Source organism: Ictidomys tridecemlineatus, chromosome 7, assembly GCF_052094955.1.
Source record: "Ictidomys tridecemlineatus isolate mIctTri1 chromosome 7, mIctTri1.hap1, whole genome shotgun sequence".
NCBI lineage: Eukaryota > Metazoa > Chordata > Mammalia > Rodentia > Sciuridae > Ictidomys > Ictidomys tridecemlineatus.
Window position 1 is genome coordinate 172,001,400 of NC_135483.1, and position 27,588 is coordinate 172,028,987.

The window sequence follows — 27,588 nt, forward strand, 5'->3', positions numbered from 1 at the left end:
TCTGAAAACAATTAACATAAATGTAGATATTGTGCTATGAATATTATTCAGAACTAGATAATCCTCACACTAGATATCTGTTGACTGAGCTTCACTTTGTCCTATAATAGAAAATAACAAACTAATAATGTTCAGAAATAATGATAATTTGTTCATGCTCAAAATAATTCTCACCTTAGATTTTCTTTCTGTATTCTTCATGTTACCAGTATATCATTTTATGTATAATTTAAAATCATGATTATCAATAATCTCTATGTATACTTTGTATGGCCAATGACATGAGCATGTATTTCTGCTGTTCAGCTTATAATGTCTTATTGCACAATGTCAAAAGGCTTGTTTCCTCACTTCCCTTAAAGAATAGTTCTAGAGAATGAGTATATTTGCAGCTGAAATGAAAGATTTGGGATTTGTAAATTATTATGTTATTGCGAGTTGTTATTTAGGTAAATCTATTGGCTTTATAATCTCCTTTGATTCAAGAATCAGTAGACAGAGATGTAAAGCTTTGGATCCTATTTTTATTAATAAATTTAGAGCAAAGACTAACAGCATAAAATTGTGGTTGTTTAAAAATATATTTATGAAATTTTGGATACGTCCCATTAAGAGGTAGAGATAAATTCCCTCCTCTCAAATGAGCATTGATGAGTCACATTTTTTAAAAAAAACTTGTTCTTTTTAGTTGTACATGACAATAGAACATATTTTGACATATCACACATACATGGAGTATAACTTCCCATTTTTGTGGTGTACATGATGTGGAGTTACACTGGTCATTTATTTATATATGAACATAGGAATTTCATGTCTGATTCATTCTACTATCTTTCCCATTCTCATCCTCTCTCTCTTCTCCCAATTCCACTCTGTCCAATTTGGTGAAACTCCCTCCCTTCCCAGCCTATTGTGAGTTGGCATCCACATATCAGAGAGAACACTTAGCATGATAGTCTCCACTTGCATCCATTTACTGGCAAATGCCATAATTTCATTCTTCTTTATGGCTGAGTAATATTCCATGTGTATATATAACACATTTTCTTTACCCATTTGTCTGTTGAAGGGCACCTAGGTTGGTTCTATAGTTTAGCTAATGTAAACTGCACTACTGAAAACATTGATGTGGCTACATCACTGTAGTATGCTGATTTTGAGTCCTTTGAGTATAAACCTAGGAGTGGAATAGCTGGGTCAAATGGTAGTTCCATTCCATGTTTTCTGTGGACTCTCCGTACTGTTTTCCAGAGTGGCTGCACCAATTTGCAGTCCCACTGGCAATGTATGACTTTACCTTTTTCCTCACATCCTCACCAACATTTATTGTTCCTTGTATTCTTCATAATTGCCATTCTGACTGGAGTAAGGTGAAATCTTAGAGTAGTTTTGATTGCATTTCTCTAATTGCTAGAGATGTCAAACATTTTTGCATGTATTTGTTGATTGATTGTATATCTTCTTCTGTGGAGTATCTGTTTAGTTTTTTGGCCTATTTATTGATTGGGCTATTTATTTCTTTGGTGTTTAGTCTTTGGAGTTCTTTATAATCCTGGAGATTAATGCTCTATCTGAGGTACATGTGGTAAAGATTTTCTACCATCAGGTAGGCTCTCTCTTCACCATGTTGATCCTTTTCTTTGCTGTGAAGCTTTTTAATTTGATTCATCCCATTTATTGATTCTTGATTTTACCTCTTGTGCTTTAGGAGTCTTGTTGAGGAATTTGGTTCCTAAGATGACATGATGGAGAGTTGGGCCTACATTGCCTTCTTTTATGTGAAGGGTCTCTGGTCTAAAGCCTAGGTCCTTGATCCACTCTGAGTTGAGTTTTGTGCAGGGTGAGAGATAAAGGTTTAATTTCATTTTGTTACATAAGGATCTCCACTTTTCCCAGCACCATTTGTTAAGAGGCTATCCTTTCTCCAATGTATGTTTAGGGCACCTTTGTCTAGTATGAGATGACTTGTCTCTGTGTCTTCTGATCTGTTTTGTTGGTCTTTGTGTCTGTTTTTGAGCCAATACTATGCTGTTTTTGTTACTATAGCTCTGTAGTGTAATTTAAGGTCTGGTATTGTGATGCCTGCTGCTTCACTTTTCTCGATAAGGATTGTTTTGGTTATTCCGGGCCTCTTATTTTTCTAATTGAATTTCATGATTGCGTTTTCTATTTCTATAAAGAATGTCATTGGAAACTTAATAGAAATTGCATTAAATCTGTATAGCACTTTTAGCAATATGGCCATTTTGACAATATTAATTATGGTTATCTAAAAACTTGAGATATCTTTCCATCCTCTAAGGTCTTCTTCAGTTTCTTTCTTTAGGGTCCTGTAGTTTTTATTGTAGAGGTATTTCACTTCTTTATTAGGTTGATTACTAAATATTTTTTTTTTGAGGCTATTATGAATGGAATAGTTTTTCTAACTTCTCTTTCAACTGATCCCATCACTGATACATAGCAATGCAATTGATTTATTGGTGTTAATTTTATATCCTCCTACTTTGCTGAATCCTAGAAGTTTTCTAGTGGATTTTTTTGGGAGTCTTCTAAATATAGAATCATGTCATCAGCAAATAGGGATAGTTTGAGCTCTTCTTTTCCTATTCCTATCCCTTTAATTTCTTTCTCTAATTTCTGGCTAGAGTTTCCAGGACTATGTTGAATAGAATGGTGAAAGAAGGCATCTCTGTCTTGTTCCTGTTTGGAGAGAATGCTTCCATTTTTTCTTCATTTAGAATGATGTTGGCCTTGGGTTTAGCATGTGTAGCTTTTATAATGTTGAGATATGTACCTACTATCCCTAGTTTTTTTCTAGTGTTTTGAATATAATGGATGCTGAATTTGTTAAATGTTTTTTTCTGAATCTATTGAGATAATCATGTGATTCTTGTCTTTAAGTCTATTGATGTGGTGAATTACATTTATTGACTTCTATTTGTTGAATCAACTTTGTATCCATGGGATGAAATCCACTTGATCATGGTGCACTATCTTTTTAATATGTTTTTGTATGCAATTTGCCAGTATTTTATTATGAATTTTTATGTTTATGTTCATCAGGGACATTGGTCTGAAATTTTCTTTCCTTGATGTGCCTTTTGGTATTAGGGTGATACTAACTTCATAGAATGAGTTTGGAAGGGTTCCCTCCTTTTCTATTTCATGGAATAGCGGAGGATAGGTCTTCTTCTTTGAAGGTCTGGTAGAACTCAGCTGAGAATCTGTCTGGTCCTGGGCTTTTCTTTCTTGGTGGGCTTTTAATTGTGTCTTCAATTTCATTGCTTGAATTTGATCTGGTTAAATTTTCCATGTCCTTCTGATTCAATGTGGGTGGGTCATATGTCTGTAGAAATTTGTCAAAATCTTCAAGATTTTCTATTTTATTAGAATATAAATTTTCAAAATAGTTTCTGATTATTGCTTATATTTCAGTAGTGTCTTTTGTGATATTTCCTTTTTCATAGTGAATTTTATTAATTTGCACATTCTTACTCTATTTTTAGCATGGCTAAGGATTTGTTACTTTTATTTATTTTTTCAAAGAACCAACTTTTTGTTTTGTTGATTTTTTTGGATTATTTCCTTTGTTTCAATTTTTCAATTTCATTGATTTCAGCTCTAATTTTAAATATTTCCTGTCTTTACTTGCTTTTGGCATTGATTTGTTCTTCTTTTTCTGTGGATTTGAGATGTTATGTTATTCATTTGTTAACTATTTATTCTTTTAATGAATGAGCTCAATGCAATGAACTTTTTTTCTCTTAGCACTGCCTTCATGATTTTGATATGTTGTGTTGCTATTCTCCTTTACCTCTAAGTATTTTTTAAAAATTTCATTTCTGATTTCTTCTGGTATCCATTGGTCCATTGGTCATTCAAATTGTGTATTATTTATTCTCCAGATGTTACAGTAGCTTCTGTTTTTTTTTTTAACATTGATTTCTAATTTCATTCCATTAAAGTCTGAGAGAATACAAGGTATTCTCTCTCTCTCTCTCTCTCTCTCTCTCTCTCTCTCTCTCTCTCTCTCCCCCCTTTTTTTTTGTATTTGGTAAGAGTTGCTTTGTGGCCTAAGATGATGACTCACTTTTAACATACAGAATGTGGTGCAACTAACCAAAAGTAACATCTGAGAGTAGGTCATCAAAACATTGTGGCTTCTTCCTTGTCTTCTCTCTAGAACTAAATTCATGGGAAGAGACTCAACATTAAGGCAGAAGGATGACTGGAGGCCTTTTGGACTAACCCATTTAGTAGATAAATAATCCAAAGCTTAAAGATATTGAATGTTTTGTTTATATTTCACTTATGATTTTTTGGTAGAGCTAAATTTGGTCCTTAGTCCATTTCAATTTCTGACATATTGTGAAAAAAACAATAAAATATCAAGTCCCTTCATGACTTTCCAAGAAATTTTCATTTATTATTTTTTTCTAGTTATTTTTTCTGTTATATAATTATCTAATCATATTTAATCCATATTTTCTGTTATGACATTTTTTTCTTTAGGCCAATCAGGTAAAATTATCCTTAAATATTATACACTGATGGATTTTGAATTTTGTCTCTGATAAAGAACTGCTCCAGACAGCTTGATATTAAAATTAATTTCCAATTATATTAGAAGATGGAATAATGAAAGCTTGTATCATGGCTTTTTAAAAAGAGGTGATGGGAATGTTTGCATTTTGTTCATTTCCACAGCTGGATTCTGATGGCACCGTTACCATTGAGGAGCAGATCATCCTGGTTATGAAAGCGAAAGTGCAATGTGAGCTCAACATCACAGCCCAGCTCCAGGAGGGAGGTAAAGACCCTGACAGAACTGCATTCCTCTTGTGCCCCCACCCCAGTCCTCACAAAGATTGCAGGTTTGCCTTGGTATTTGGTGTTGGCAAGATCCTCAGTGTCATTGCCTATTTCCATGTGGCGGAGTTGGTAGCAGACTAACTCTTTTCTCCTTTCCACCCCACTTGCTCTTCATTCCCTGTGGAAGGAGTGGCTTGTCTGATTAGCAGGTTTGGGGAAAGCAGCTGGGCATGCGCACATCACCTCCCTTGGATCTGTCTGCCTGTAGGGAACAGGCACCAGATAGTGAGCTTGGAGGGGGAGGCTCTGTCCCTGGGATATTACCTGAAGTTTTAAAGGGCAAACTCAATTCAGATAAACTCAATTCAATAAACCAGCTCATTTATACACACCAAATCCATGTTCTCCAAAAAGCCTATTTTTGCTAATAAAATACCACTTTTATTTCCATCTGCCTGATTCTTTATTTAGTTCTAAATTCAAGTGAGAAGTGGGATGACATGTACCAAGCTCCCTAAATTAGAGTGTCCTTAAAGTTATGCCTCTCTAATAAAATGTACAGTTCAATATCTGCTTCATATTGGTCTTTAAATGTTTTTTAAAACATTGTGACTGATTTAAAAATTGGTTATGATCAAAGAATGCAGCTTTCAAGATATCTATTTTGAATAATATGTTGAGGCTTAATGGCTTACATTGTAGCCGCTTTTGATGAATGTTTCAAGTGATCTTCAAAAGAATATATGTTCTCAAGTTTTGTTTTAGAGTGTCCACTAGGTTAAGCTTTTTAGTTAATGTGGTTTATGAATTTTGTATCCATAATGATTTTTATATGCTTGATCTATTGTTTATTGAGATATGTATCTTAAATTATACTATTATGGTGAATTTTCAATGAAAAAGTTATTGACTTTTTTCTTTCATATATTTTGAAAGTGTGTTATTGGTATATACAAGTTTAAAAATGTATTTCCTGGTGAATTAAATTTTTTATCAATTTGAAAGTAGTCTTCTTTGTCACTAGGATATTTTTGCTTTAAGTTATTAAAATATAATTTAAATTATTTTATTAAAATAACAATATTAAACAAATGACATAGTTTCTTTGTCTCTTGGTTAGCATTTGCCTAGTATAACTTTACCAAAAAAGAAATGTGCTGTGATAAAATACACACAACTTTAAATTGACCATCTTAACCATTTTTAATGTTCAGCTATGTTAAGCATATTCGCAATATTGGGCAGCCAATCTCCACAAGCTTTTCATCTTACAAAATTGACACTCTAAGTCTACTAAACAGCATCTCCTTATATTTCTCCATTCTTTTATTAGATTTTCCATATACTTATGTTTTGAGAGTATCTTTTTAAAAATTTATTTATTTATTTTAGTTTGGTATATAGGACAGCAGAATGCATTTTGATTCATTGTACACAATTGCAGCACAACTTTTCATTTCTCTGGTTGTACATGATGTAGCAGTGCACCATAAGTGCAGTTACACACATACCTAGGGTAATGATGTCCATCTCATTCCACTATCTTTCCTGCCCCCTGATCGCCACCCAACCCTTCCTCCCCTTTGCCCCGTTAACTTTGATTGGAGTATCTTTTATAAATAGGATACATTTTCTTGTTGTTCTGATAACCTTTGTCTATTAAGTGAAGAGTTCACTCCACTTATATTAATTGTGAGAACTGATGTACAGTATTTGAATTTTACTCTGCCGTCTAATTTGGATTCTTTATTTCATCAGCTCTTCCTATGTATCCCTCCCATTCCCCCATTTTCAATCTGCTTTTGGACTGAAGATTTTTTTGCTTATTTTATTCTACCTTTGCCATAACTAGTTTGGAAGACGTTTATTGTATTTAATTCTCTTAGTGATCACCCTGGAGGCTTTTTCATAAGTTTTAATTGAAGAAAATTTTTTTATTGTTGCATATTTATTATACAGAATAGTGGATTTCATTGAGACATATTTATACAGGCACATAACATAATCTGATCAATTTCTTTCCCAGTACTTCCCCTTGCCTTCCTTCCTCCCTCCCCCGATCTCCTTCCCCTACACTACTGGTCTATTTTCTTTCTTTTCTCTCAAATCACTTAAATATATTTATTTTTTGCCTTTATGCATGTACTTTTTTTTGCATTACAATTCTTAATACACATATATACCACAATTTTTGTATCTCTGTTTTAAAGTATGCTGACACCTAATTCAAGTCTTCATACATGTACTTTGTATAATGATGTCCATCACATTCCACCATCCTTGCTAATCCCCTGCCCCCTTCCTTTCCCTTCCACCCCTCTGCCCTATCTAGAATTCATCTATTCCTCCCATGCTCTCCCTCCCTACCCCACTATGAGTCAACTTCCTTATATCAGAGAAAACATTCGGCACTTGTTTTTTTTGGGATTGGCTGACTTCACTTAGCATTATCTTCTCCAATGTCATCCATTTACCTGCAAATACCATGATTTTTTTTTAATGCTGAGTAGAATTCCATTGTGTATATATGCCACATTTTTTTTATCCATACATACACTGAAGGACATCAAGGTTGTCTCCACAGTTTAGCTATTGTGAACTTCCTTTTAATAAATAATATAAGCAGTTTAGGATATTTTATTTATTTCCAAAGTATATGCTGTTGTCATATAGGATTGTTGTTTTATGTTATTTTAATTTTTCTTCTTCCAGGAAATATCTTTTTTTTATTTCTTTTTTGAATTTTTTTACATGAGAATGTGCTCATTGTGCCTTCAGTCTTTGTCTGAAAATATCTTGAGTTGCAATCCTGAGCAATATTTTTTTCTGAATATGTAACATTTGTTATTGAAAATTATTTATTTTTAGTCCGTGAGGATATTATTTCATTTTCCACCCTAACTTCCATTACTGCTATTGACAGATCAGTTCTCAGTCTTTGTTGGCGATTGGCCTTTTCTCTCTGGCTCTTCTTAAGAGCTTCTCTTTGACTTTGATGTTCTATAGTTTTACTCTGAATTCATTGGATTTCCTGAATCTAAGGATCTGTCTTTATTTAGTTATTTTGTCCTTGAAATTTGCTGTCCTCCATTCTCTCTGTTATCTCCCTCAGGAACTTTTAAGTAGACAAATGTGATACCTTCTCATACTACCCTCAGGGTGTCCATGTCTTATATATTTTCGTTTTTTTTTTTGTTGTTGTTGTTGTTTTTCTACGACTGTTTTGGTAAATTCTTCAAATATGTTTCTAGTTTTTTAACGCTTTGTTCAGCTTTGTCTTACAGCTCTTTAATCTATTCATTAGTTAATTTTGTTTTTTACTTTCTGATATCTTCATTTTTGTTTTTTATGTTTTTGAACTGGAGCTTGAACCCAGAGGTGCTTTACTACTGAGCAACATACCCACCCTTTTTATTTTCATTTTGAAACAGTCTCACTAAATTGTTTAAGGCTTTGCTAAATTGCTGAGGCTGAGTTGGGAGTGTTGTGATTCTTCTGCCTCAGCCTCCTGAGTTGCTAGGATTACAGGTGTGAGCCACAGTGCCTGGGTTTCATATTTAATTTTGATGGTCTTTTGTACCTTCAGCAATCTTTCAATTTCTTTTTATTTTATTAGACATATATTTTATATTCTGCACTTGATAATTCTAATATCCACAGATTTTGCTGGTTCATGATGATTATCACACCTGATAGCTTATTTCCTTATGTGTCTAATGATTTATGATGAGGAACTTTTGGTTTAAAGCATCTTCCTCCAGGGAACACTTGTGTTTGCTTATGGAAGGTGCCTAGAGGATCTATTGATGTAAGTCTATCTTAACTGAGTTTAGATAATGTAGGAGTATGGATTTGATTAGAAGCTTCTAGAGAACAATATTTTTGGGGGGTCACTATTTCCTATTTTACCTCTAAATATAGCCAAAAACGAAATGAGTCAATCTGTTTCTGAAGGATGTGTTTGTCTCTTGTTCACCCACTAAGGAGGGGGGGGTGTCATCTTTGGGGGATACTGATTTTATAGAGGGGTCTCCCATCTAATTTTCCCAAGTTATTAGGGCTCAGGCTCAAATTTCATCACCTGACTTTATCAAAGCACAAGCCCGAAGCCAAAAGATTCGTAGCGATCTGTAAGGTAACCCCTAATTGTAGTACTTGTTGCCCCCATTGAATAATTTCTGGCTTTAGGTTTATTCCTTTACTTTACAACCTGCTAAATCATGTTTTCACAGAAGACTTTTCTATTCATCCAGCCTTAGTAGGTATCTTGTGCCAGGAGAGAGTTTTCTGAATGACCTGTCTAATAGTGTCCAAACAGGAAATCACTCATTTTACCTTTAAATAACACTGACACTCATCCTGGACATGTAAATCTACTGACAAGGATCAGCTTCATCATGAAGGAATTTGATAATTATCTATAAGGGCTGAAAAAACTATTTCCCATGACACCTCATGAACTTTTGAGCTGGAATATACTTGGCAATTACCTGGGCTAACAGTATCTTTGATGTTCCTTAAATAGTCAACACACATGTACCCACCGTGTGTTGCTTCTGTAGTAAGCACTGAAAAGCCTGAATAAGATTCTGTCCTTGCCCCATGGGCTTGATGGCTGCACAGGGAGGGTAGACATGTTTTAGGCTGGTGTGTAATTTTAACAACAAGGGTATTCACAACTATGCAGTCACTGCAAAACATGTAATCTGGGAGGGATTAGCAAAGATTTATTGGAAGAATAATCATCTCTTTACTTGAAGTCTTAAAACTTAGAGTGGCATTTTGAGTTCACTGATTAATTTAAGAAATTTTCATTTTAAAATGCTCTTAAAATTGAGTATTGCATATCAAAATGTTTAAGAATAAGCTCTTGTTCTGCCTATAATTTATTTTAAAATTATACCAAAAATAAATTAGATGAAATAAATATCAGAAACTATTAAAACTGTCAATTCTAAATTATGGGTATGTATTTTCTGTTATATTTCTGAAATTTTTTTGTAATAAACTGATCATAAAATTTTCCTAAAGTTTATGAAAGACAGAAATGGCAATGTAAACACGAATACCTCATTATAAAACTATTCACATATTTAAAAATAAAAAGTGAAATATTATTCATCCTGGTTCTTCTTCCAAGGGTGGTTGTATTTTGTTATGAGTAACTGAAGAACTAAAAAGAGAAAAAGCTAGAGTCTCCAAATTTTAGGCTGTTCTGTGTAAATATCACGGTTGAACAAGCTTCACTAATAATTAGTTTTTCCTGGCACACGCAAAGGATTATAGAGCTATAATTAATGGTGTTAATTTATAAAGAAAGATTGGTGACTCATTAGGCAATTAATTAGTTTCTTGCCAAATAATGAAAGTTATTTACTCACGTGATGATCAAGGAGAAGATGCTAATTACCATCTCTGTATTTTCTATGCTAGGTCATGGCTTTCTCAATCTTTTCATCTTTTTGTGACTATTTATCATTCTTGTTGTCAAAGAACCACAAAAAATTAACCTGATCTGAACATCCATTATTCTGGGGGAGGTTGGTTTTCTGAACTTTGGAGGGTGTATTTGAGTACATGTGTGGGTGGGCTGGTGTCTCACAGGGCACTAGAAAAATCTCCCTTAACGAGCGTGAGGAAAAATATTTTTCCATAGCTGTTTTAAAAACAAGTATTTATAGAATAAACTGGTCATTAGATTTTACTTTTATATGAAGACTGTATTCTATCATGGGACTAACTCTTGGCAGAAAATAATACATGACATCACAGTATGCATTTTAGAGGGACAGTTATAGAAAGGTAAGAACACATGTTAAGCTCCAGTTTATGTAGTTTGTGTAGTAGATATTGGGTACAATCTGTTGCACAGTTGTGAATTTTCCATTTCTGTAACAAATACCTGAGATATATTATCTTAGAGAAAAGATTTATTTTGGCTCACAGTTTTGGAGATTTTAATTTATGACTGATTGGGCCTCTTGCTTTGGGTTCATGGCAGCTCATCATGACAGAAGTATGTGGTGGAGCAAAGCTATTCAACTCACGGCTGGACATGAAAGGAAGAAAGAGGACAGGATGGAGATCCCACTCTCCTTCAAAGGCACATCCCCAATGACCCGAGGACTTCCCACTAGGCCCTGCCTCTTCACATTTCTCCCATTTTCCAGTAATGCCAAGTTGGTGCCTAAAGCTTTAATCCATGAGCCTGGGGCGGGGGGGGGGCATTAATTTCCAAACTAATAATAGTTAATAAGCAGTTGATAGAACAGATACATAAATGACAAAGTAAATGGATGGCAAGGTGCCTGGAATTCTATCCAGATATAGAAGACAATCTTGGGCAAAGTTGATGGATCAGATTGATTCATTCTACCCTGTATTAGCAAGAAGGAAAATCAACCAACAAAAAAGACCTGATAGTGCTGCAAAGAGAGGCAGGTGGTGCTGTGCTCCTGAAGCAGGAGCCTGTGGGATGAGCTCCTGGGTTGCCTGTGATACGCGAAGCCCAGGTTTTCATGGTGTGAACAAAGTGAGGCTGTTTCCAAGAAAATGTTCTTTTCTAACAACAGTGTGGGTGAGGAAGACGTTTTTCTTTTCTCTTCAGCAGTGCACAGAGCAAATAGATATTTGTTTCTGTGTGATAGGTGGACGCTAAGAAGTTAATTTCAGGTTTTTCTTTTTTTTTTTTTCACAGAAATGGGTGTTTGTGTGAGATTGTGTTAGGCTGATGATTCAAAACCCAACAAATAGTGTGATACCATGACACTGGCTAGAACAGAAATCTTCAACGGCAGTTAGTATAACAACACAGTGGTTACAACACATCTGGGAGAGTTAGAATGTATAGCATTTATGGTAGCAGAATAATGAACCCTGAAGACATCCACCACCTAGTACCTGCTGTTAAGCGTGCGTGCTACACACATGACCAACTGGAAGGTTATGGATCTCAAAGTGGGGAGATGATTCTGGATTATCTGGATGGGCCCAATGTAGTCAATCACCTGTGCCCTTAAAAGAGGAAGATAAGGCAAAAGAATGAGCTTGAATTGTGTCAGAAAAGGAGAGCAGAGGAGAGATCCAAAATGTGAGAAGAACTTAGTCTGTCTTGCTGATTTTGAAGATGGAGGAAGGAGTCCATGAGATAAAGGATGCTGACAGCTTCTAGAACTTGGCATGAATCTTTGATGACAGTGAACAATTAACCTCAGTTCTGCAACTTCAAGGAATTGAATTCTACCAACAGCTGACATGAACAAGGAGATGGATTTCCCTCAAGAGCCTCTGGAGAGTAATGCAGCCCTGCTCAGCCCTCGATTTTGGTCTTGCAAATCTATCAGCAGAGGTCCCTCTGAGCCTGCCAGACTTTTGACCTACAAAACTATTTTTAAAATCAAAAAATTTGATTTTAAGCTGCTAAATTTGTGGTAGTAAATTAATCTGGCACTTGTTGAAAGTATGTCTTTTTGCCTTGTTGGGATCTGACATGACTGACAGGCTCTATTCTTGGATGTTCAATATATAACTAGTAGAAAGAAGCCCAGCAGAGCACAGAGTATTGACACTGAATGTTCCTTGGCCCCACCAAGTGCCAGAGGCTATTCCAGGAAGGTAGTTAACACAGGAGACAAAACAGTCAAAAAATCTCCACCCTCACATTTTTTAAATCCTATGACTTTAGAAAGCAATAATTAAGAGAATGATACTGAAGGCAGTGAGAACTCAGGTGTTAGGGAAAGGAGAAAAGGGGATAGGGAGTTTTTTAGAATGCAGTTTTAAGTTGGAGAATTTACTAAGAAGTTGACCTTTGAGCAAAAATCTGGAGGAGGGGGGGCAATGTGGGGAAATGGCCCTGGAATCCAGGAAGAGCAAGTGGCATTGTGGAGGTGAGAGCTGAGGCAGGAGCTAAGGTCAGTGAGAGGGGAGGGCAGAGAGTAGGTCTGCAGGCCCTTCACACATTGCTTAGACCTAGGTTTTGCCTCTGAGTGAGATGGGGAGTTTTTGGAAGACTTGGGGCTATTGTGTTAAAGAGTGTGTGTCATTGGTTACCAACTTTTTTGAGTTGAGTAAGATAGAGCACTCATATGTATGTACAACAAGTTACAGGAAGTGGGTTCATTGCTTATAGACAGGCTGCAAAGATTAACAGCAGCCTAGGATTTATTCTGAGCCAGTTCTCCAGGCTCGGAAACCTGTCCTGGGTGGATGGAATCTCCATTGCTCTTATCCCACTTGCACTGCAGCTGAGTTGCTCAGGAAAACCACCCACAGTGGGTTGTATACCCCAGGGAACATCTGATGCTATTAGGCTCACGTGTTGGAAGACATCTTTTTTTTTTGGCGGGGGTGGGGGGGGTGGGGGGGGTGGGGGGGTGGGGGAGGTGGGGGGTGGGGGGGTGGGGGGGGTGGGGGCGTGGGAGACTGGTCTGTTCTAGCCAGTCCCCCTAGCACATTCTACATAGTTAATCTTGAGAACTGCAAGCAAAAGGGGGGTGGGGAAGGACTGGATGGCTCCAGTCTACCTAAAAGACTCCTGGAGAGAGAGAGAGGGAGGGAGGGAGGGAGGGAGAGAGAGAGAGAGAGAGAGAGAGAGAGAGAGAGAGAGAGAGAGAGAGAGAATATATGAATATCAGGGAGACCTGCCAAAGACTATCTCTGTAATTCTGGCTGGACATATGGTGGCTGTGGACTGTCATGGTGGCAGTGGAGGTTATAAGAAAGACAAGGCTCTGGATTCATCTTGAGAACCACAGAACTTATGAGAATTTTGAGATGAATATTAGACTCAAAGAAATTATAGGTAAAAAAGATAAACCTGAGCCTTAAATTTGTTTTGTGTGTCATTTCTTTAACAGCATTTAAAAAAAAATCTAGAGTAAAAATGTAGCTGGTATATATGACAGGTAGAAGAACTATACTATAGTTGTTCACAGTGGTTTCCAGTGTTTTCTATATACCAATTGCTATAACTACTATAGTGGATATACTGGAATAGTCTGAATATTTTAATTTTGCTAATCAAAGTTTCCTATTAATGGGTCTATGAAGAGACCAGGTAAGTGAATTTTCGGACATTTACATGTTAGTTACTAGTTTGTTTTACTTTTTGCCATAGGCAGTGATCTGAAATTTTGCATTTTGAATGCATTTGTTCTCTAATTTTAATTTATTTGCTTTCTATTTTTTTCCCATCAGAAGGTAATTGTTTCCCAGAATGGGATGGACTCATTTGTTGGCCCAGAGGAACAGTGGGGAAAATATCAGCTGTCCCATGCCCTCCTTATATTTATGACTTCAATCATAAAGGTATTGAGTTTTTCTGAAACTATTAATTTGAAAAAGAAATTTTCTTTCTCCTCCTCTGCCTCCTTTTTGGTAACAGACTCTATGGGAACTGAAACTGAGCATCTCAGTACCCTCCATGTCTTTACAGGAACCGCCTTCCGACACTGCACTCCCAACGGAACATGGGATTTTATTCACAGCTCAAATAAAACATGGGCTAATTATTCAGATTGCTTTCTACAACCAGATATCAGCATAGGAAAGGTAATCATGTTTTTGAATTTGTGAATCCCTAAGGAAAAGCAGAATAATGCTTTTATGTAATTCTTGATTGTCAACCATTACATATAAAAACCATTTTATTCTATGACACACATACCATCAAAGGTAAAAGCAATATTGGAATCCTTTTAGATGCATCTGAACCTTTGTGGTATTTTCCTTAAGTTAGAGGTTTCTAGCTGAGATACATACATATATACTTATAAATAACTGTGTGTATATGTTTTGTCACATTATTTTATATATAATATTATATATACAATATTATGTTGTATATAAAAATCTACATAGGTAGCCAGCAGCATGATTCATGATTTATTCTTAGTTACTTATGGATGACTACATCTCATTCCACTCTCTATATCCTGAAGGACCTTTGCATTTTAGAGAGGTATTTTCTGTCTCATAAGATTTGCCTGAAGGTGACTTCATTAGTAGATGAAAGGTTAGAGCAGTAGCATTCAAGAGGAACAAGAGCATCATCTGAGTTTTGCAGCACAATACCTTTATTTCACAGATGTGAGTCTACTGAGAACCAGAGATGCAGTGTTGGTTAAAGCTTGCTGATGGAAGGGTCTAGAGCAGAGCCCCGGGGTCCTAACTTCACATCAGCATTGTGTGCAGTATAGCAATCATATGTGAACTTCAAAAACTTCTAGAGTTACTTTTAAGTTATGTTAGAGAGTTTAAAAGTCATCCTCAAATTCCTATCCCTTTGACCTGTGAGTAGAGATATGGGATGAAAATGCTTGTGATGCTAGGAATGGATATGATAAACTGATGGATAAGTAATTTTTAAGAGGGCCCTAAGAACTGTCCATTGTACATAAACTCCCTCATATTTTACTTTTTTTTTTTTTTTTTTTTTTAGTGCCTATTGATTTTGGGAGGGAGTGGAGAGAGAACAGTAGAGAGAAGTGATGAGTTGAAGGCTTCTTTGTTCAATTTTACAAATAGGTTGAATTTTCTTAACTTTCTTTTCTGTCATCAAGTACTAATATCTTAATGCGCTCTTTGATAGCTTGTTTAAAGACCTTCAGTTTTGTACTTCAAGGTTTGAAATTTTTTATATAAAAATAGTCAATATGAGGAGATTCTTATACATTCCACGATGCAACTCAGGCTAACTTTGAGTTAATATAAATACTTCAGAATGATTGGAGTTTCACTGACCAAAACAAGCACTCCCCGGTATTTAGTGTACTCCGTGATGATCTTTAGCTGTGTGTTAAATGATGACAAAGATAGTTCTTCAACAGCTTTCAATTGGCTGTTAAATCATTGTTTTATTCACACAGAATTCTAATCTTATTTATTTATTTGTTTAGAACTGAGATTGAACCCAGGGGCACTTTACCACTGAGCTACATCCCCAGTCCTTTTTTTAAATTTTTTTTTTTTTTAATTTTGAAACAGGATCTTGCTAAGTGGTGATACTGGCCTCAACTTGTGATCCTCTTGCCTCAGCCTCTTGAGTTGCTAGGATAACAGGTGTGCACCAACCGCCCAACCAGAACTCGAATCTTACAACCATTTCTTTGTGATTAATGCATATTTTAAGTATCAAAATAATAAAAATGGTTAATAAACCTAAGATATATTCTGTTTCTATAAAAATGACTTAAAGGCTAACTAAAACTTTAAGAATTTTGTTAACATAAATTAATTTTATCTCCTTAGTGAAAACCATATTTTCAATTGTTTACCAACCTTAAGGTATAATTTAAGAAGACTCAAAAAAAGAAAAAAGCCACACCAAATATTCTCTAATAAGAAAACTAGGTGGCTCCCAAAGTTTAATGCTCGGTCAGGCAAAATGATGTTCCTTATTTATGAGATATAAATTATTAATGGTTAATATAAAAATTTTTGTAAGGAAGGAAATGTATAAAACTGAAAAAGTATGTATTGAGAATAAATGACCCATAATTTGATAGAAGAATAAGTGCCACATCACTATTGGGAAAATACTAAACTATTTTTAGCATGAATTTTTTTTTAATTCTAAATAATTTCCATATCACTTGTTGGCCAAATGAGGTAATTATTTTTAATAAAAGAAGAGAAGGAACTCTAATGATAGGCCACAGGTTACTAAATTTTTTAGAGTATGATATTTGAAACAATGGCATACTGTAGAAATTATCATATAATATATCTCATGTCTAAAGGCTGTATGTTCTTTTGAATGCAATTTAGCAATACATATTTAAAAACCTCAAAGGGATCATAACCTTTGATTTTATAATTTCACTTCTACGGTTAAGTATAAAGATTTGGGCTGGAGAAACTGAATGAAAAAAATGTTCATTGAATAATAAGTCATTACAGTGAATATTTTGAAGAACTTAAATTTCAAGAGAGGAACTGGCTAAGTATGCCCAAATATGTATTTTTATAAAGAGTTTGTGGCATTGGAAAATTCTTTTGTCATGTAATTATCTGGAAAAAACTTGAGTATAAGTTTAGGATTCAGATCCTTAAAAGGATAGGATAGGGTATATAGAAAAAGAATAACAAAAATACCTAAGGTGCTAGCAGTGTTTCTTTTATTTGGTGAGAACTTGGAAGGCTTTTTTGTCTTCATTATATATTTTACATATTATCTATAAACATGTTAATGTTTTATTAATAAAAATAATATGCAATGCATAATATTTTTTTTTTAAAAAAGGAATAAGAGGTAAAGTCCTTTGCTTCCAGCCAGAATATAGGCAGGTATAATGATAAGATTAAGTTGTATGAGATGCAAAATTAATAATCTGTAAAAATTCACCAGTAAAATGAGGATTTCAAAAAATCTAAAGGCTGGGTCCATAGCAAAAGAAGAGTAACCAGACCATAGATTGAGAAGACAAGAAAGGAGGAAAGCTTTTTAACCACATTTAACAGACAAGGGCTAGCATAAGGGTGTAGAATTCAAAGCAACAAGCTCTAGTCACAGTGAAGTCCCATGGAGCCTTCACAGAATGGCACTGTGCCTAAGGCTGGGACAACAGAGCAGAGTAAGATAAATCTCTCAAGATGTGCACAGGACCTTCACCGAGTGAAAGAGAGTCTAAGCTGAGGGTATGGCACAGAACAGAGGAGCTGGGAGACATCCCTTGAGGTGCATGGAACCCTCACTGAGTTCAGGACTGCTATACCCCAAGGGCCAGAAGAAGAGAAACCCAATTTTATCCCCCAAAATGTGCAGGTCTACAAGGCAGTAATCTGACAAAGGAACCTGAGGAAGACCCGCTAGGCACATAGGGACTTCATCTCAGGCAGGACAGTGTTGGCTGAAGACTGGCAGGGTGGCAGCTGGAACAAAATCTCCTGGACTCAGAAAACCAGCTGGCATGTTCACTGAAGCCACTTCTGTTTAACATGGTCCTAACCAAAAAGTTAGGTCTCCAAATTGGAAAGGAAGAAGCAAAGTTGCCTGTTTGCAGATGAGATGATCTTATATATAGAAAACCCTAAAGATGCCAACAAAAATTTATTAGAACTAATCAATGAATTCATTAAAGTTGCAGGAACAAAATCTCTATAAAAAAATCAGTTGTGTTTTCATAAACTGACAATAAACTATCAAGAAAAAAATAAATCAAGAAAAAATACTGTTTATAATAGTTAAATAAAATTCTTAAATAAATAAAAAATTTATTATTTAACAAAGCAAGTGAAAGACCTGGATACTGAAAACTATAAAACAATGATGAAAGAAACTGAAGAAACAAATAAGTGGAAATATCTTTTCTGTGTTCCCAGATTGGGAGAATTAATATTGATAAAATGTCTATACTACCTAAAATGATCTACAGATTCAATGAAGCCCTTATCAAAATTCTGATTTTTTTTTTACCAAAATAGAAAAATAATTTTGAAATATGTATTGAATCATGAAAGACCCTGAATAGCCAAAGCTATCTTGAGCAAAAAGCAACAAAGTTGGAGTGTTCATATTATCTGGTTTCAGAATGTGCTACAAAGCTGTAATATTCAAAACAGCATGGTACTAGCATAAAAACATACACATAAACCAATAAACAGTATAGAGAACCCAGAAATAAATCCATACATTAATGGCCAACTGATTTTCAACAAAGACGCCAAGAACACACAGTGAAGAAAGGGTAGTGTTTTCTGTAAAGAGTACTAGGAAAACTGGATATGTACAGATAGAAGAATGAAATTAGGCCCTTACGTACAAAGCTCAACTTGGAGTGGATAAATTTAAGACTTGACATTGTAATACAACAAGAGGAAAGTATAGGAGGAACTCTTGATGAAATTAGTCTGGGCAATGAGTTTTTTGGAAATGGCCTCCCCAAGCTCAGAAAATAAAAACAAATAGACAAATGGAATTTCCTTAAACTAAAGAGCTTCAAGAAAACCAGAAAAGCAATCAACAGAATGAAGAGAAAACCTATAGACTGGGTGCCAAGGCCAATGTCTCGGCTTGGCACCAGAATCACGAGGCACTCACAGCTTTGTAGGTTCAAACAGCAATTCTTTATTCCAGCTCTCACACCACCTCCACACAGGTCCAGGGGCAAACGCGTTCTCCTGTCTCCCGCACCAACCACCTACTCCACGAGGCTCTCTCCAAATCCCATTTTTTTCTCACGAGAACTCAACGGGAAGAAGCAGCAGGAACACCCTAATCCCAGCAATAATCTTCAACTTCCAACTTCCCTAAAACCCATTATCTTAAACTGGCAACGCCTTAAACTCAAGGAGCCGGTTACTTCCTCAAACCTGATCAGCTCTAAACCTGGATCCGCCTTGGTCCTTGAGCAAGGTCACCTTATTAAAGCATGCATGCAATGTTCCATCAAATGTCCTCTAAGCAGCATGGGGTACGCTTGGCAAGGAAATTTCGATGCGTCATTCCTACTTGGTAATGGCCCTCAGCATCTCCCCCCTTCTGATTAATTAAACAACAAGCAATGCGGCTTAGGACCGTGCCTGGTAGGTTGTCCAATTCAACATATGGTTCTTACCCGTCATCGGATGAACTGACCTCTAGGCGTCAGTCCCCTGTCTTAGGTTGAATCCACTGCAATCAGATCAACCCGTCGCTGACTACCGGTCCAGCATTCAGCCATGCTTGTGGATAGGCCTAAGCACCAGTGGGGGGGTGAGGTTCTTGCCTCACCTCTGTTGGCCCCCAAATTTAACCTTGGTGCCAGTGGGGGGGTGAGGTTCTTGCCTCACCTCTGTTGGCCCCCAAATTTTAGACCATCACTAGTAGAAGGGAGGAAGATACAGAAATGCCACGACACCAAGCCAATTGACGGCTCCTTTGGAAAAATTGCATCACTGGTGACACCATCAGCAAAGATGCCAGCATTACCACAATTAACATGGGGTGCGCTGGCAAGGAAATTGCATCACTGGTGACACCATCAGCAAAAATATGCCAGCAGTACCACAATTCGCTGCACCAGACGATAGTTCACAATGCATGCAACTGATATATAGTCCAGGCAAGTTCTGCAGGCAGTTCAAATCGGAGGAGTCTATCAATATGTCCATTTCCTCCCAAAGTAAATCAAGTCCTTGATTGAGCATTACTTGTTGAGTTATATTCATTGATGCATCAGTTTATACAGTTTACTGTGGTAGCTATCATAGAAGCTGTAGTTTGGTTTTCTTTGTCTTCACCGGCACTGGGATGGAGATGGGAATTCTGGCAATGATGTTAAAGAGACATTATCCTGAACAGAATTATTAAATATGATGAAAAGAAAAAGTGAAAGTAAACAAACAGATCTGTTAATCACCTTTAAAAACAATAGTAAGCAAACAGATCTGTTAATCACCTTTGAAAACAATCATTAACAGCTGTTTAACTAATTTAAATTAAACCACTTAAATCACGTGAATAAAAAAAAAATTCGGATCCATTTTTTCATGAGCGCTCCTCATATAAAAATATGGACATACACACATACTGACATGCAACACAAAACAGGGCACACATAACATACAACATATAAGACAATAATAACGGCCTTGTAGCTTTACCTAGGTAAAATCTCCATTGCAATGTTTAAAAACTCCACAGTCAAAAAATAAAAAACAGTCAAAAAATAAAACTGATCAGAAAAACATTAACCTAGGTTTGTATGAGCTCAAAAAATAAAATAGAACTTTATGATGTGGAAAAAATGCAATAATAAAATAGATATTGAAAAAAGCACCGTGGTTAATCACTGTCGCAGATGTAAGAATAGCCAAGCTGGAGCTCTGGATATCAGCTGTTATGGATTTCAGTCAAATCATCTTCTTTTTCTGTAGAAATTGTTTTGGTTAACCTCTCTGGAATCCAAATCGGCTGCTGTTCTCCCTGTGGGAACACACAAACGGAACCCCGACTCCAGACAATAACTGGGTCGGGACCTTTCCATTGTCCTGTTAGAATATCTTTCCAAAGTACCTTAGGCTTATGTACATTTTTCGGATACATATGTCTTTCCGCAGCACTAAGTCCTGATGAATCCAAATTTAGAAAGTTTAGAGTAAAAAGGGTTATTTTAAGTTTATCTTTGGGGGATATATACCCCTTTCCAATTCCCTCTTTTTGCTTTAATAGGTACGTTTTAATAGTTTGATGAGCTCTTTCAACTATGCCTTGTCCCTGTGGATTGTATGGGATTCCTGTTATATGAGTAATACCAAATGATGAGCAAAATTGTTTAAAAGATTTAGACGTATAACCAGGACCGTTATCAGTTTTTAACTGTTTAGGAACACCCACAGTGGCAAAATTTTGTAAGCAATGAGCTATAACATCTTTAGTTTTTTCTCCGGCATGAAGGGAGCCCATCAAAAATCCGGAAGAAGTATCAACTGTAACATGTAAATATTTTAATTTTCCAAATTCTGGCAAGTGTGTGACATCCATCTGCCAAATATGGTTAGGTATCAATCCTCTAGGATTGACTCCAAGATTAACTTGTGGTAAAAAGGTCACACAATTTTGACATTGTTTTATTATATGCCTGGCTTGTTCCTTAGTTATTTTAAAACGCTTTTGTAAAGTATTAGCATTAACATGAAACCTTTTATGAAAATTTGTAGCTTCTTCTACAGTAGAAAAAATATGTATATCATGTGTAGTTTTATCTGCTAAATCATTGCCCAAACTAAGGGCTCCAGGCAATCCTGTATGTGCCCTGATATGTCCTATAAAGAATGGATCTTTTCTATCCCAGATTAGACTTTGTATAGTGGAAAACAAAGAGAAAACAGTAGAGGAAGGGGAAATCCTACCAGCATCTTCAAGGGATATTATAGCATTAACTACATACTGGCTATCAGAGAATAAATTAAATACAGAATCTTTGAACATCACAAAAGCTTGTAGAACTGCATTAAGCTCTACCTTTTGAGCTGACTGTTTGGGAACTAAAAATGTAAAAGTTTGATCAGGGGTAACTACTGCAGCTGTACCATTATTAGACCCATCAGTGAATATATTTGGAGCATTCATGATAGGTGTTTTTCTTGTCATTTTAGGAAAAACTACAGGATGCTTAGACCAAAAAGACAACAAAGGATTAGATGGTAAATGATTATCAAATGAAACATTCGATTTACACATGATTATTGCCCAAGTATTTAATTCATTAGCTAACTCATCAATTTGCTCCATAGTATATGGAGTAATAATTTTATTGGGAGAAATTCCAAACACTGCCTTTGCTGCTCTTATACCTTTCAGTATTAATTGTCCTACAGCCTCAGGATACCTAGTAAGAATAGTGTTAGGAGAATAAGATAAATGTATCCACAATAATGGACCTTCCTGCCAAAATACTCCTGTAGGAATATTTCTTGTTGGTAGTACAATAAATAATAAAGGCAAACTTATATCAATTCTATCTAAATGCATATTTTCCATATATGTCTCAATAATTTTTAATGCCTTTCTAGCTTTAGGAGTTAACATTCGGGGTGAATTCGGATCTGATGGACCTTTTAGAATATCAAATAGAGGTCCCAACTCTCCTGTTGGTATGCCTAGATAAGGCCTTATCCAATTTATATCTCCCAACAACTTTTGAAAGTCATTAAGTGATTTGAGTTGATCTACTCGTATTTGAATTTTAGGTGGACGGACCATGGTTGAGGATAATAGAACTCCTAAATAATTAATTGGAAAATTTAATTGTACTTTGTCTATTCCTATCTCTAGATTATAATTTTTTAATAAGTTTGTAAGTGTGGCATAACATTCCAGCAATATGTTTTTATCTTTATGTGCCAATAATACATCATCCATATAGTGAAATATTTTTAGTTCAGGATTTTGATTTCTAAGTGGCTGGATTGCTTTATTAACATATATTTGACACATAGTTGGACTGTTAGCCATTCCTTGAGGGAGTACTTTCCATTCATATCTTTCATCAGGACCTTCATGATTTAATGCGGGGATAGTAAATGCAAAACGTGGACTATCCTCGGGATGAATTGGAATCGAAAAAAAGCAATCTTTAATGTCTATAGCTAAAACATGCCACGTTTTTGGTAAAGCAGACAATTGAGGAATCCCTGATTGAGCAGGTCCCATAATGACCATTTCATTATTAATTGCTCTTAAATCTTGTAATAATCTCCATTTACCCGATTTCTTTTTGATAACAAAAATGGGAGTATTATGGGGAGATACGGAAGGTTGTAAATGTCCTTCCGCTAATTGTTGTTTGACCAGATCATGGGCTACTTGTATCTTTTCTTTAGTCAGGGGCCACTGAGGAACCCACACTGGTCTTTCTGATTTCCAAGTAATTTTGATTGTCTCAGTGGCCCTTTCTGAAAATCCAACCCATGTCTGTCTGTTCCTTGATCTATTTGAATTGGCGCTGCTATACCTTGTTCTTGTTTTCCTAATCTTTTTTCTTTCCTGATACCTTGTCTAGCCCTAGTAGTGGGCACATTAGGATTGATGTTATTTGTTAACATCAAACCTAGTTGATCTAGGACATCTCGTCCCCATAAATTAATAGGAAGGTGATCCAAAACATATGGCTGTATAGTTCCTCACATCCTTCAGGATCCTTCCAATCTAATACCATAGCACTTCTATGGGGATTAGTCGCCACTCCTAGGCCTCGAAGCGTTTGAGTGGCTTGTTGTAATGGCCAATGTTTTGGCCATTCTTGAAGAGATATGATGCTAAGGTCAGCACCTGTGTCCAGCAGTCCATTAAAGTCACGACCCTGAATATTTAGTTTTAACATTGGGCGAGAATCTAAATTTAAAGACAACATAGCCCAATCTACACCTGTGGAGCCTAATCCCTTGGAACCTCTTTCTACATTAAGACTAGAGAACTTATTATGTAGGCTGGGTAGTATTAACAACTGTGCTATTCTATCTCCAGGTGAAATTACTGATATACCTCCTGGAGAACTAGCTATAATTTTTATTTCACCTACATAATCGGGATCAATTACCCCAGGACTTATCATAAGTCCTTTTAATGTAGATGAACTACGTCCCAACAATAAGCCTACTGTTCCTTGGGGAAGAGGTCCTTTTACTCCTGTAGGAATGATTTGAACTCCCATCTCTGGAGTTAATACTGCTCTGGCAGAGGCGCAGATGTCCAACCCTGCGCTCCCTCGGGTTTGTCTGATGAGGGATTTAATGGACAATGTGTCCTGGGCACCACCCTGATGGGGTTTCTGGGTTCCTCCACTGCCCCGTATATTTGTGGTTGTGGGCCCCGGAGCATTGGGCCCCCCGGTCCGTTTTTTGGCAATGAAGCCTGATGCCTTTCTCCACGATATCGTGGGTAAATACCTGATCCTTGTCCGTTTTTTGATAAGGGAGTACCTTCTATGGTGGTTTGAGAACGGCATTCATTAGCCCAATGTCTCCCTTTACGGCATCGTGGGCAAATACCCGGTATTCTATTCCTTTGATTTCTAGTTTTGTTAAACCCTCCTCTTATGGGGCAACTCCTTTTAAAATGTCCTGTTTGTTCACAATTATAGCATGTTTCTAGCCTGGCATCTAAAGCCTGTTGTACTGCAGCTGCCAAGACTTGCCCTTGTTCATTAACATCTCTACATAATTTAATATATGTGTTTAAATCTTCATGTCTCCATGGTCTAATAACCTCTCTGCAGCAACGATTTGCTTGGTCATAAGCCAGTTGTTTTATTAATGGCATTGCTTGTTCTGTGTCACCAAAAATTTTGGCAGCCGTTTGAATAAGCCTATCTACAAAGTCAGCGTAAGGTTCATTAGGTCTCTGTATTACCTTAGATAGCTGACCTTGTAAATCTCCATGTCCTTGTAAAGTCTTCCATGCCCTAACTGCGTCTGCAGCAATCTGTACATATACAGCAGGATCATATTCCATTTGTTGCCGCTGACCCTCATAAGGTCCCTTTCCTAATAACATTTCAAGACTTCTTTGAGGGTAACCGGCTGCTGCATTTCGCCTAGCTGTCTCCATGCAAAATTCCTCATTGGCAACCTTCCATAACAAATATTGTCCTCCATTTAGCACAGATTTACACATGCTAGCCCAATCTGCTGGCGTCATGTCCAAGTTAGTAATGGACTCCACCATGCTTACCGTGAAGGGGGCTTGAGGACCATAGGTTGTTACAGCCTCCTTTAACTGCTTCACTGTGTTAAATTCTAAAATACGGTGAATTCGCCGCCCTCCTGCCTGTTCAAATACAGGGCATGCTAATCTTTGAGGTCCTGTCTCAGGATCCCATCTATCAACTACGGGGTTTGAGGGCCACTCAGCTGTCTCCATCGGTGGGGCTGTTGGTTGAATTACACCCTCTGGTAAAACGGAGTTAGTGACAGCCTCTTGTTGTGGCCTTTTTTCTAATAACCCCTTTTCCTTTAAATTTTCTCCCTTTCTCTGACTAGCTCGAGAGACCTTCTCTTTTGCTTGACCTAAAATGTCTTCCTCCATGGTCTGAATCTCTAACAATTTACTTAACACTTTTTCGGCTTCTTTTTTAATAATTTCTAATCTTCTATAAAGATAACGCAATCCAATAAGATAACACAAAACAAAACCACAACTGAATGAAACAAAAACTGAATAAAAATTCACTGTATCAATTTTCTCTTTCTCGGGGCTAACAAACTTCAAACCTTGAGCCAACCATTTTTCCCAGTTTGCCTGAGAAATTTCTAGGGATAGGCAGCTTGAAACAAAAATGAAATAAATCAAAACAAGAACACATTGTTTTTTGAAATGGTCACCCATTCTCTCGCCTTCCCTCAGGGGGGAGCGATTTTACTCACCTCCAAATTTCAGACGTTCCGCGTACGGGCCACCAAAATGCCAAGGCCAATGTCTCGGCTTGGCACCAGAATCACGAGGCACTCACAGCTTTGTAGGTTCAAACAGCAATTCTTTATTCCAGCTCTCACACCACCTCCACACAGGTCCAGGGGCAAACGCGTTCTCCTGTCTCCCGCACCAACCACCTACTCCACGAGGCTCTCTCCAAATCCCATTTTTTTCTCACGAGAACTCAACGGGAAGAAGCAGCAGGAACACCCTAATCCCAGCAATAATCTTCAACTTCCAACTTCCCTAAAACCCATTATCTTAAACTGGCAACGCCTTAAACTCAAGGAGCCGGTTACTTCCTCAAACCTGATCAGCTCTAAACCTGGATCCGCCTTGGTCCTTGAGCAAGGTCACCTTATTAAAGCATGCATGCAATGTTCCATCAAATGTCCTCTAAGCAGCATGGGGTACGCTTGGCAAGGAAATTTCGATGCGTCATTCCTACTTGGTAATGGCCCTCAGCAACTGGGAGAAAATACTCACAAAGCATAAGCTAATAAGGGGCTAATCTCCAAAATATTTAAGGAACCCAGAAAACTCAAGAGCAATAAAACAACCCATTTATAAAACTGACAAAGGATATGAACAGACATTTCTCAAAAGAGGACATACATATGGTCAGTGGATATGAAAAAAATGCTCATCATCACCAATCATCAGAAAAATGTAGATTAAAGCCACAAAGAGAGATATCACCTCACACTTGCCAGAATGGCTTTATCAAAAAGACAAAAGATATCAAGTGATGGAGAGGCTTTAGAGAAAGGGAAGGTAAATGAGTATAACCATTACGGAAAACAGGGTGGAGATTCCTCAGACCATTAATAATTACCATATTATCCAGCAATCCCACTGCTGGAAATTTGTCAAAAGAAAAGAAATCTCATGTTGAAGACATTTGCACTCCTGTGATCATTGCAGTGTAGTTACGGTTGCCAAGATATGGAAACAGCCTCAGTGTTGTCAGAAAGGAAAACTAGTCTGAACTAAGAGGAGAAATAGTGAAATCTCAGCATGTAGGAGTTTTAAAACATTATTCTCATAGATCCATTAGACAAAAATTTCCATATCTTTCAAACAATGATTAAGTGGACATTTATAGAACATTATACCCAATAACTACAAAATTCACATTCTTTTAAAGTACACACCAAAGTTTCACCAATATTTGTTGGTTTACAGAGTAAGTTTCAGCGAATTTCAACATTGAAATCAGAGCGTAATTTCTGACTATAAAAGTGTTAATTAAAAATCAATTATAGTATTTATATAATTTATAAGTAGTTGGAAATTATATGGCTCATGCTACAAGTTCAAACTGAATAAACCAAACCAAAGCCCAAAATATGAAAAACTGTGGAAAATACCATAAGCAGAGCTTAGAAGTAAATGTATAATTTTGGGAACTTAATTAGGAAAGAAGAAAGGTAAGAATTTAATGATCAAATATTTCACATTAAACTATATAAAATAATTCCTAGAGGGCTGGAGTTGTAGCTCAGTGGTAGAATGCTTGCTTTGCACACATGAGGCCCTGGGTTCGATCCTTACACCATATAAAAGTAAATAAATACAAATAAAGACATTGTGCCCATCTACAACTAAAAACATATTTAAAAAAAGTAATTCCTAAAGTGACTGCTTAAAACTCTACCAAAATATACACCAACTGGAATTCTAAAAACTATTCAAGCAACACACAGGATTGCAAGAAAAATAAAACATAAATGAGAAATAGTACAACATAAAATAAAAAAAATAAAAGGATGGATTTAGCCTTAACATATCATTATTATACTAAAAATATATGGTATAAATACACTAATTAAAACATGACTAAACTACATATTATCTACAAGAAACTCATTAAAATG

The 27,588-nt window shown here is 36.4% G+C and overlaps 1 protein-coding gene across 2 annotated transcripts in view; it reads left to right on the forward strand.

The window, feature by feature from the left end:
* The window catches only part of Pth2r (parathyroid hormone 2 receptor), a 101,886-nt gene that overhangs the window by 20,426 nt on the left and 53,872 nt on the right, over positions 1–27,588 (forward strand). Inside the window, exons 2-5 of one of the 2 annotated variants that reach the window (XM_040294814.2) lie at positions 4,711–4,813; positions 10,817–10,984; positions 14,014–14,124; positions 14,252–14,367. In XM_040294814.2, coding sequence (XP_040150748.2) covers positions 4,711–4,813; positions 10,817–10,984; positions 14,014–14,124; positions 14,252–14,367 — 498 coding nt within the window. The remainder of the gene's footprint in view (positions 1–4,710; positions 4,814–10,816; positions 10,985–14,013; positions 14,125–14,251; positions 14,368–27,588) is intronic. The other variant, XM_021721272.3, reaches the window with a different exon arrangement.